The following is a 12,306-nucleotide window of genomic DNA, read 5'->3' on the forward strand; positions in this document are numbered from 1 at the left end:
TCAACCTGCTGCATCTATTGATATCTTTATTGCACTCATCCAATTATAAATGCTACTCACTTGATTCACAGAAGGCAATTCCCTAAGAAAAATTCTTATGAGTAAGGCAAGGAGGGTTTGACTGTTTCTGTACACAAACTGTGTAGGAACTCTGAATAGTGACATTAGGTAAAAATTACCCACTGTATCTTCTTCACAAAGCCAGAGACAGAAAAATCGAAGTACCTGGGAGATGCAAAATGTTACAAAAGCCTCAGTTAATTCAATTACAGATGTATAGCATAGTCAGAACAAGGAAGATTTTTAAAAGTTCTTAGTTTTGCTTTGATTTATATTGTGGTACCTCCTCTAAGTAATTGGACAAATCCATTCATTTGATTTGCCAGTGAACACAGGTTCATGTGGCAGTCTTCCAAAAACAGAAGCAGCAAACTGCATGATCTGCAGGCAGCTTTGATAGCAGTTGTTGGAGAACAGAGTGGGCAGAGGTTACTTATCAGTCTCTTTTTCCATCTGTCAGGCTTCTAACCAGTGCTGGACTGACTCAGGCAGGTATTTTCAAACCAAACCACTGTCAAGTGCCAAATTTGTTATCCTTGTCTTCTTTACTGCACGACAAGGACTCAGCACAGCCAGTGTTGCACACCTCACATTTCATGATGAATATGGAAATCTTCCCAGATTGTTTATACAGAGCATCTGCCCCCTAACTCTCAGCCGCAAAAGACATGGTAAGCTCTGAACAGGCAGCTAGAACAACTACAATAACTATGATAGGAAGTGAAATGTTGCCTTTCCTTCTGTCCTCTTTCTGCAGAACAGCAGCATGTGACCCCACCACCAAAAAGGGCACTGGATGGTTATTTAGAAAATGCAAACTGAAAGCGCCTGCTGAACTACTTTGATAAGCACAGCTTTGTTTGTGTGGCAGGGCTGAGCAATCTCTGAACAGAGGGTGAGCTGGCACTCTGCTTGAGACGGAAGAGAGAGAAGGGCATTGAGATTTTTCCTATATTTTTATACTCTGTCAGAATCTGGGTGAGATATCTTTGGGAAAAATGCTTGAAGTTTTATTATGTGTAGATATGTACAGTTTTTAAACAATTACAGAAGCTCGGGAGGCTCCTGAAGCCTTTGAAGGAAGATCAGAGACCTGCTGTCTTGTTTCCTATCTGGGATCCTTTCTGTTGTCTGTGTTTATTGTAGCAATGAGGCCTGGCCAGGACAGCAGCGTGGGTTTTGGTTGTGCCTGCAGCTAATGAACTACAGGTCATCTGGCCCTTCCTGTTTGCAGAGCCTAATGTCATCTGCATACAGCTTTGACAACCCTTAAGTCTTTGAGGTGAACTTGGATACCAATCTCAGGCCTGACATGCTTTTTCTATTTATATATTTGCTTTAATTTGAGCCAAGATGTTTCACTTTGTTTGCAAGAGTGAAGTTAAGGGAAAATGGATAATTATATCTTTGGAGGGGTTCTTAGAAAAGCTCAACTCTCCTCAGACTGGGGGGACAAGGTTTGAAGTCTCATAGAAAAGTGACCTATTTGTAAGATTTAACAAGGTCTTCTGCCTTTGTCTGAGAATATGCACACACGGGGCTTTACAATTTGCTTGTTCAACCATTGCTGTGTGATCACATGGTATTTTTCCCATGGGATCCCACTCCTTATAGACTGAAGAAAAAGCAGTATTCAGATAACAACAGGTTATATCATATTTGTATCTCCCCTTAATGCCAGATATTGTCCTGCTGCATTCTATACTGTGTGTCATTCCAAACCTCCTTTGACAGGCAAGTTATGAACTTCCTGAAAGCTTTGACTTAGCTCTTGTTGTTAATGTAGCCCAAACAACCTATAAACATTGCCTAATGAATCATCACAGAGATCCCATCTGAACAAGGTGACATTGCTTTTTGCAGATGAATTGATGAGATGATAAAAAGCCTAGGAAGCCAGGGAAAGATAACTGTATACTTTCAGAGTACTTAGCATTACTAATATTTAGCATGTTCAACAAGAGCTCTTACTTCTGACTTTTAAGTACTTGGCTTTTCAACCTGATTGTGTTTTCCTGCATGTTTGTGATTAAAATGCAGTCAAAGCTCTGTCACATTTGTCATTAGCAAAAGTGGTTATTTGCACCCCAGTGGCTCAAGTGATCCATGTTTTTAAATGAGTGCAGAGAGGAAGAAAACCCAGAGCATCCATTCTGGTTTGCAAAAGGTACATTCATAGTAGAATAATGTGCTTCATTCCTGTTCCAGCTCCAGTGGTAGGAACTGCCTTTGTGCAAAGCATCAGTCCACAGTATAGAAACTACTGTGAAGGCATAAGAGTGAATTTGTTCTCCCTGGGGATCCTATTTGGATGAGGAGCGCTGCAAGCCCCAGCACTCAGGGAAGAGGCTCGACACTTGCCCAGCGTTACAGCTGCCTTCACACATGCTTCCTCCGTGGCGGCATAGCCTGGCAAAGCTAAGACAGTGAGGATGTGCTGGTGGGTCACGTCTTCCCAGAGAGCTCTTGGGACAGGGTCAGATGCACCATGCTCTCTACAGATGCTGTGGCAGCAGTGAACCCTGAAGAGACCTAACAAGGGGGCTTTTATGGTGCCCTCCAGCCTAGAGGAAGATGTCCAAGCTCTGTCATTTATACCTTAAAATAATGAGTGGTTCCTGAGGATATAGTGTCAGAGGGACTTTTTTTCTTGATGGTAGCTCCAGTAATCCAGGAGTGAGAGACCTCACCAGGCAGGCAGAGTGCCGGTCACTTGCCCCTGGCAAGAGACAGTCTATCTTGTACAACAGATAAATGTTTTATTGCCAGTTCACGCAAGTGGATATACGCAAAGACACAGTGCCTGGCTCCCTTTGACTTTTGAGTGATCACAGAAGAGATTTAACACAACATAATAAAAACAACTGTGGAAGTGATGGTTGACTGTGGTCAGCTTCCAAATGTGAAGAATTCACAGCCACCTTAATTTCCAAGTCTGCTACAGTCTAGATACACAAAAGCAGCAGCATACTAACAAAAAGCCAACAAAAAATTAGTGTTCTACACCAAAAACTTGTGAAGTGGCCAAGGGGAGTTGACAGTAGTGGGCCGGTAAGCATTGTGCACAGCACCCTGCAAGGTCCATTTCTTCCTCTTTACCACTGACTCTTATTCCTGTGGCTTGGCAGTCTGCTACCCAAAAGCACCAACATAATTTTTAAAGGGTTTTGTGACACCCGAAGACACGTTTCAATTAGGCGTTAGAGTTTCTTTTATGAAAACACTTACGTGTCAGTTAAATGCCAGCTATTCACTCCCAGGCACACAGTTTTGGCAGGAGGCTTTTTTTAGGAATTTATCAATTAATTCAGGATTTTCTTCTCTTGAGCAGAACAACCTAGCATAGGCTGAGCTTTGTATTCTGCTCCCATGTATAAGGATTGTCTTCAGACTTTCACAGCTGAAACTTTCTGGGCTTCAGTACAGTGTCAGTGTCTCAGTTCTGGGGCAACGTTTCTTGTGTGGTTGCTGAGCACATTGTTAGAGTCTGACAATTTGTGTGATGTGAGGACTCTGGACATCTAAAATAGATACTAACAAACCCATTCCTTCTGTTTTGTTGCAGACCTTCACATGACATCCCCAGCAGAATTGAAAAGTAAGGATGATAGAAGAGTTTGCTCTGTGCATGCTGACAAAAAGAGATGGTATGGGGTGGGAGGGGAGCAGCCTGAGGAAACAAAATATTCAGGGAACATTCTTCTGGCAGAAGAATGAACCTGAAGCATAGTACAGAGAAGAAGAGGAGTGATGCTCAACTTGTAGCAATGAGTAACTTTACTGTGATTTCAGTTGAATGCCATGTTGGGCTAGCAGATACTGAAAAGAAAACCGGGTGGGAGCATAAAAAAATCAGACCTGGTGTATTGCATGATGCAACGGGAAACTGATATAAATAGAGTGTTTACTTGTTTTTGCCAGTGGCTCTCATTCCTTGTCCTGTGGTTTAGAAGCAGAAGGTCTCAGAGTAAAGCAGGTTTCCTGTGATAGTGAAGCTGGATTGTGTCATTTTTCCTTTCTCTGGCCTTGTCAGGAAACAGTCTCTTCTCTACTGTTCCTTGCAGTTCTTGCTGCTGCTGCCAGCAAAAGCTTATCCCTCACTTTACTATGATGGATTTATTACTCCAATTAATCATTATTCTGATACCAGTTCATTTAATTGCTGGAAAATATCTTCCAGAATCACTTTCCAGATCCAAAGAAAATAGACAGGATGGGCTGGCTTGTCAGAAATTTTAATGAATGAAATGGGTAACTGGGTTGAAAATTTTAATTCCTGTCATGGTTTAGGCAAAGACCACGATTAGCCTCAAGTACCAAGGACCTGAGGATTGCCAAAGAACAGGAAGAGCTTAATTGCCACTTAAGGTTCAGGACGAAACAGACCATGCTACTCGGCTTGGGGAAAACAGAAAATAATTTAATGCAACATCAACTAAAATATAACCATAAAACCCCAAAACATAACAAACTGAACATAGAGTGGTGCAACAATGAAGAGTCCGACCAGCCTTTAAGACCACCTTCTCCCCACTCCTCCCCTCTTCCTGGGCTCAGAGCCCCGATCCTGGTGTTTTTACCTCCTCCTCCCCAGAACAGGAGGTGTTTTACCTCCTCCCTCCCCCAGGGGGGCAGGGAGTGGGGGTTTCAGTCAGTCTATTCCCTATAGCTTCTGCCATTTGTCTCTCCTCAGGGCAGGTGAGCTCCATACCAATCCTCCCTGCAAGTCTGTGGGGTAACTCACACACACGGCAGCCCTGCACAGGCTGCTCTGACATGTATTTATTCCAAAGGCTGCAGCCTCTTTCTGCCTCTTGTGTGGGTCTGCTCTGCAGCACACAGGCTCTCCAGAGCGGCCTTTGACATGGCCACCTCCCCACACCATCCTTTGCCCATCTGGGTGCACTCACACGGAGCTGCTGGTGGCTCTCAGTCCTGTCATTGCCCTCCATAGGTTGCAGGGGCACAGCTTGCATTCTCACCAAGGCTTGCAGAGGGGTCTCTGATCTAGTGCTCTTCCTTCCTTTCTCCTTCTCTGACTGTGGGGTCTGCGTGGTCGCCTATAGTATCAGAATGTCTCAGCAGCAGCTGTATTGTTTAGGCACCACACTAGTACATAGTAAGTGATCATTTTTCCATAGGAGGTTTCAGTCTCTGGCCAGACAAATGAAGGGGGCAAGGGGGAAAGAAAAAAGACAGGAAACAGAGATGCTAAACAACTTGTCCAAAATTCACACAGCCACACAAAAGCAGAACAAAAATGAAAACATAGTACTCTCAGATCTTTACATTTGCACTACCAGTCAACCCACATAAATCTTTAAGTAGGACCATGTGGATGCTAGTTACATGAAAATCCGGTATGCGGATATATCCAGCAAACTTGTCCCTGGAAGAAACTAGTCCCTGGCTTTTTTCTGCTTTGCTTGTCTTGCATAAGGAGACAATGTACTCTCACATATCTGAACAGATTAGTATGTTGTGAGAATGGGAATATGGGCAAATCAAGAAAAACAATCACCAAAACATTTCTCAGTAGTGGGCCCGAGTTTAAAATCAGTGCAGCAATGAAGAGGAAGTCCTATGTGGTTGGGACAAACAAACTTTGTCTGTTACCTTAATTCAGCACAGTAGAATTACAAGTACTGCCTCTATAAAAGCTTATGTAAAAATATTGACATGTCATTCAAAAACTTAGCAGAACAAAATTGTATTTGAGCACTCCAAATGGTCCTGGGAAAATGGTTTTTATGATTCAGTTAATTTCATAGCTTCCACCCATCAATTTGTTGTGTTCTTTGGGAGAAGAACTGTATGTCCCCGCAGATGTCAGGTATACATGGGCGAAATAAAATCTTAAGGCTTGGAAGAGATCTCTAGAGGTCATCTAGTCCAAATCACCTGCTAAAGCAGGACCACCTAGATCAGGTCACACAGCAGCACATCCAGTTGGGTTTTGAAACCTCCAGAGAAGGAGACTCCACAACCTCCTTGGGCAGCCTGTATCAGGGCTCCCTCACCCTCACAGAAAAGAAGTTTCTCCTCATGTTCAAATGGAACTTCCTGTGTTCCAGCTTGTGCACATTGCCACTTGTCCTGACACTGGGTGCTACAGAAAAAAGACAGGCTCTGTCCTCTCAACACCCACCCTTTAGGTATTTATAAGCATTGGTAAGAGTCCCCCTCAGTCTTCTCCAGGCTAAACAGCCCCAGTTCCCACTGCCTTTCCTCATAAGAAGGATGTTCCAGTCCCCTGATCATCTTGGTGGCCCTGCACTGGCCTCTCTCCAGCAGTTCCCTGTCCCTCTTGAGCTGAGGAGCCCAGAACTGGATACAGGACTCCAGATGAGGCCTCACCAGGGCAGAGTACAGAGGGAGAAGAACCTCCCTCAACTTTCTGCTGGCCACACCCTCCTTGATGCACCCCAAGCTTTTTTGGCTTGGACACATTGCTGATTCATGTTTAATTTGTTGTACCCCGGAACCCCTAGGTCCTTCTCTATGGAGTTGAGTAATGGATTAGAGCCTGCAACAAAACATCAATGGCTGCTACCACATTCTCATATATACTTATATAAGGAATTATGCCTTCTACTGGGACTCCTGCTTAAGAGATCACCTTCCCTAGTTACCTTTGAGAGCCATTTCTGATATTTGAACAGACAATGGAAATTCTTAGACTCACATTACATTTGTCCAGCCGGTAGGCTTCTTCAATCACAGTAAGCACATGTCTACTCAAGCTTCCACCCAGTATGGAATACAATCCCACGTGCTGTATAATATAACTGGGGAGGCATCAATATTTGCTTTTTCTTTTTTCTCTCTGGAAGTTTAGTCGCTGTTTTTCCATAGACTGTAGGCGACAAGGTAATAAATTTTTTGGATTGTTGATACCTGACTCAAATTCAGATTAGCACCTGAAGATAGAAATACATTTCTTTAAACATTGCCCTAAAAAATGCCCCAGAGGCTCCCAAAAGTCATTGCTGTCCCCAAATTTGTCAGAGAGAGTAAGTATGTCCCCTTATAGCATTCAACTCTTCAAAAACCCATTAGCACTAATATTGCACCTTGATGACTTCTTCATCTTACATTTAGCTTTTTTTTTTTTAACTTGCAGTGAAATATTTTGGTCCTCCTTCTTTTGGAGGCAGGTCCAATTTTCACTCTTCTGCTTGTTCAATTCCTTGTCAAGGGTTCTTATCTAATGTTGAATGGTACCTTAACCTCCTAAAAGTGAATTTTGTAGCTTGTAAACTGTAAGCAGAAAAACAGATGATTCCAGGGAAGACAGCACCCATGCAAAGTGCCTGTTTCTTCTAGGCATGAACTTTTCTTGTCAAGTTATCCAGATAATGTTGAGAAGACCTATAGCTGTGGAGGACTAAATGGCTCCAGAACTAGGGACATAAAAGTTGGTTTGGGAGGGTAATTTTTCAAGGGGAATTGTTTGGGGAATTATGGCAATTACATGTTAACCTGAACGGCAATATTTCTTTTGCAAATCTAGCTTTTGGCAGTCCTGGAAGCACTTCTGGAAGCAAAAAAGCACCAGGGAGTGATATTCACTATTCTAGTGAGTGTTCTTACTTCATTGTGCAGCTTTTGAATTTTCAGTTGATCAGTTTGGTTTTCCATGAGTGACTAGAGTAGCAGAGAAATGAGACTGGCAGTTTTACTTCTAGTCTTACCAGGCATAGACCCTATCACAAACCCAATTTTACTGCTTGTTATAAAAGTCCTCTCAAAGAGAAACAGAACCTAACAAATTGAAACCACAGTCATTGAAGAGTGCCACAATTATACCAAAGGACTGTTTCAAAGTGATAAAATGAGTGAAAAAAGGCGAACAGTCATCCTCTGTGAGAGAAGACATAAGGAAACATATGGTTGTTCATGTACCATTATCAGTACATATTATAGGAATATATGGTTATGAGTGTATTATATTAATATACTGTTCCTATTGTCATGGGGGAGAAGGACTAGGATGGAGTCTTTTGCAGACTCTTTAAACACTTGATATTTGCATGATACATTTTACTTAATCTTTTATTTTAATGTTATGCACCTCTAGGGCAATACTGTTGTTGCAGGTTTGCTATTTCCTACCCAAAATACTGGCTTAGCAAAAGATTTTTTTATGTTTTCCCACTGTAAACTTGTCTCCAGGTTTTCCCTCTCATTCCATAGATGCATAGACACATTTATATGACTATTAAACATTAATTGCATCAAGAGCCATCAAGGATTCTGTTTCTAAATATCAGATGAGCGTGATGGCTGATGCTGAGGAAGGATGCAGTCGCAGCCTCCCCCGACACAAGGCTTAGGCCAGCAGGTGAGAGAATGCCTGCTAAATTTGACTGTGTCTGATGGCTGCCAGGGAAAAAAAAAAAAAAAAAAAGATAAATAGGGAGAAGTTGGACATATATTTCCCTGGGAAAGCTTCTCTTCATTACATAATTCTTTCCATTTTGCTTCTTGGCTGGGAAACACCTGTCAGGAAATGGCAGATGGTGGGAAATAATAAAAAGAAAGAAATATCCTCATTTAAAAAGGAGATCTTGCGTTTTCTATCCCTGGTTGTAAGTGCTGTGGGGAATCTTACTGAATTATGTAACTCCTTGATGTCTTTCTGGTGTGCAACATTAAAAGAGAAATAATCACTTCAGTTGCTGAATTTCATGAGTCTTGTTTGCAAAAAGGGGAAAAAGAAATAGCATGTATCAAAAATTTATTCCTGAAATGTGACTGTTTCTCAAAATCTTTGGGAGCCATTAACACTGGGAGTGAATCATTAATATTTTGATTGAGATTATGGTGGTCCCAGTGGGGCAGGTGCTAAAACCTCCCTCTCCCACAGAACAAAAATGAGTGAGACCAGCTCCACAGGGCAGCACAAGTGTCAGGGAAGGATGAAGGATGAGGGAAGGGAAGTGCTTAGATCTTTCCTCCAGAAATGTTGCAAGCCTGAGGCTCAGTGGCTGTGGAAGGAATAACAACAGCAGCAGGTTACCCCATTCCAGAGAAATCTGTAATATTTGGTGAAGTGGAGCTGGAGCATGTGAGTGCCTGTACACAGAGGCAATGCAAGCCAGAGGCAGCAGGCAAAATTATGTTCTCTGTCTTTTGCAGGCGTTATCTTGCCAATTGTCATCACCTTGATAGTCATTACCCTCTCTGTCTTCTCGCTAGTGGCTTTGTACAGAATGTGCCAGAAGAAAACTCCAGGTATTTGGTTTGTTTTCTCTGAGGAGTAGGGGAAAGATCAGTGTACTTTTTATTATTAAATTAAATTTTAGATGACCTTAACCATAGATGTTGCAGCAGTTTCTGTGTTTCGAAGTGTTTTGCCGAAAGTAGGAAAGCTATACTTCCTTTTCAAAATCAGTAGGAAGAACAGAGGGAGCAAAAACATCTCTGATTTTTGGAGAATATATAATGCCATAAAGCTTTTTGTTCATGCTTTTGCAGCTACAAAGAGCTAACAAACAGCTGGGCTAACACAATTGATTCATCAGGTAGAAAAAGACATTGAAACCTAAGTTTGGAGATACTGTTTAACAAAATCACTATGTTTATTTTATCTCTTTTCTAGATACAGGCAACAAAATATCAATGTTTTCCTTTAGGAAATACCTGATACATACATAAATACACACACACACATTATATATAAGTAAAGTTTTTCTGTTACAGTGTGATGCACATGGAAACAAAATCCAAGAGCAAATAGCATTTTCAGAAAATGTCATTTTAACAAAGAAGCTAAAGCCAGTATCTATTTCATTGCTCTCCATGAAATACTTAACAGGGTATAATTCTATAAAATTTCATTTGTCAAATGTTTCAAAGAGTTTCCTGAGTAAGCCACAGACAAGTGTAATTCTCCATTAAGTAAAAACTCAGATCTGATTCCAAGCTGTGTTTTTTCTCTCCCTATGAGCTGGCATGAGTTAGGAGACCTGTACAGAGCTTCAACTGTGAAATCACCAGGCCTTGGAAATACAAAATCACAACAGGGTGTTCAAGCTGTAGACCAAGGCAAACAGTGTGTCACAACCAATTTAGCCAATGACAGGGAAAACCAGACCCAGATAAACAGAGGAAGGTGTGATCCTTACTTAGGAAATTACTGAATATTTGAAGTCAAGAGATAAAGATCTGAGGTGAAGAACATTTCCTTGCCAGCCTCCCCCCATGAACAAATGTCAGCAGGCATGATACTAGCAATTCACTTGGAAGCTAGAATAGGTAAATATCTGTGGTGCTTCCTGTAGGATTTGCCCAAGAGTGTACAGTGTGGATCCCCCATGGATGGAGAGCACTGTGCCCAGTGCCATGGGGTTAGAACTGGCTCCATGACTCCATTGTAACCCTTCAGCCCCATCCATCTGCCCACACTTGCACATAAGAATAAAACTCACAGTCATTTTGGGGAGAAACCTGTTCCTCATCAATGGGGATGACAGGTTCTGTTCTCAGATGTCATGCCAGGTTAAACTCCCCAGAGCGTACATCCTGGCAGCTTATTCCCTCATGCCTGTTACCCTATATGTTTTAGCTTGTCTGTTATGTACAAACAAGAACCATTGCATGCTCACCTCCTCTGTGCCAGCTACCCAAGGATTTGGGAGCTGCAGGGAAAAAAAGTGCTTCTGTTAGGCTGTTGTGCAAGTCACATCATTCTTCCTAGTTTGCAAAGTATCAATTCAAGCAACATCAGCCCACTTTCATAGATGACATGGTTATCGTTTGGGAAGACAAAATAGTAAGGTAACAATTACCATTCAAACTGGTTGATTGTGTTAATGTACTTACTGCAGTTCTGTAAAATCACAACTAAGCCTTCTGCTAGCAACTGCAATAGCTATGTCTAAATGTTTACTTAAGTGTGTTTCAGCAGTCAAAATGATAATAACTTTTTTTCTTCTTCCAGAGAGACAGGAGAATGGCACTGAACAGTAGGTTTAATCTTGTCTTTTCATTGCTTTGAGATCTATCATGGAGCACTTGTGAAGCAGCAGATTCTGCATAAGAATTTCTTTGCTCTTTCTCAGTTTAAACAAACTAAATGGTTGCTGCCCCAAAGAGAAATATCCTCTTGAAAGTGATGCACTTGCAGTTATTGTACACCTGTATGCATGATAAGCAGCTCTTCCAGCATGATTAGAAATGTGATGGCTCTCATTTGTTTTGCAGAGAATAATTTTAAAATGGATAAACAGCTTGTGCTGTGCCACAGGGCCCATTGTCCCAGTCTCTTTATCTTATTTTCAATTTTTGACCCATGATCTTTTTTTTCTTACCTATCCTTTCCCATCTCCCTTCTTCTATTCAGGTTTCCTCTCTTTTAAAATTATTCTTTTTATCCTACCCCAAATTATTTCATGTTTTTCTGTCTCCTCTTCTTTAGTCTATTTACAGAGGCTCAGTTATAATCATATTGGCATAAGGAGTTTAAGGAGAGTGAAATGGGGAAAGATTGATTAGAAAATATATACGAGAGGCCATTGAGTCTGTCTGTGCCCTCTATGATTTGTATAACCAAAACAAACATTGATTTACTTGTTAGCCTTGACTCCCTGGACATCTAAAGTGGTCCATCTTGCAACTCAACATGTTGTATTAACAGAAGAAAAGACTACTCCCTCTTTTCTGTTAGGTGTACCTCTGCTGTGGAGCACTAGATTGAACTTGGAGTCATGCAACTTGATTTAGTAAAATATTTTATAAGAAAAGTATTTTCAGATATACTGATACACAGTGTTTTCCACCACCAAGACTCACCCTTGATCTCATGCAAAGCCCATCTCAAGTCTGCCAGTGTGGACTATCATAGCTGCCTCCTTTGGATTATGATCTTAGAGTTTTGTTTGGATGACCAACATGCATGTTGACTGTCTGCTTAAATGTTTTCTAATTTCAACAGGGCCCAGTCAGATAAAGAAGGAGTTAAACTTCTTTCTGTGAAGACAACTTCTCCTGAGACTGGTGCGTGTTTCTTCTCTGTGTATGTCTGTCTCCCTCTCTGAGTTCAGAGAAGAACAGTTTTGGGATGTCATTTCAAATAGGAAACCATCTTAAATTCCTGTCAGGTTAAAGTCACTTCAAACAGTTCTTTTACAGTGCAAATTCCCAGAATGAGAACCTGTAGAACTGCAGTGCAGCTGTACTGTGTGTAATATTGGTATTTGGAAGTGAGAAGTACTACTGGTTTAGAGAAAGTAATTTTTTAAA

General features: G+C 41.5%; 1 protein-coding gene across 7 annotated transcripts in view; it reads left to right on the forward strand.

The window, feature by feature from the left end:
- The window catches only part of EMCN (endomucin), a 58,501-nt gene that overhangs the window by 31,776 nt on the left and 14,419 nt on the right, over positions 1-12,306 (forward strand). For all 7 annotated transcript variants that reach the window (XR_009818410.1, XR_009818409.1, XM_061992222.1 and 4 more), the window contains exons 6-10: positions 3,626-3,658; positions 7,574-7,639; positions 9,202-9,297; positions 11,006-11,030; positions 11,999-12,060. Coding sequence is in view for 5 of the 7 variants with exons in the window: in XM_061992222.1 (XP_061848206.1) it covers positions 3,626-3,658; positions 7,574-7,639; positions 9,202-9,297; positions 11,006-11,030; positions 11,999-12,060 (282 nt within the window). In the remaining 2 variants the exon portion in view is untranslated. The remainder of the gene's footprint in view (positions 1-3,625; positions 3,659-7,573; positions 7,640-9,201; positions 9,298-11,005; positions 11,031-11,998; positions 12,061-12,306) is intronic.

Source organism: Colius striatus, chromosome 3 (genome assembly GCF_028858725.1).
Source record: "Colius striatus isolate bColStr4 chromosome 3, bColStr4.1.hap1, whole genome shotgun sequence".
NCBI lineage: Eukaryota > Metazoa > Chordata > Aves > Coliiformes > Coliidae > Colius > Colius striatus.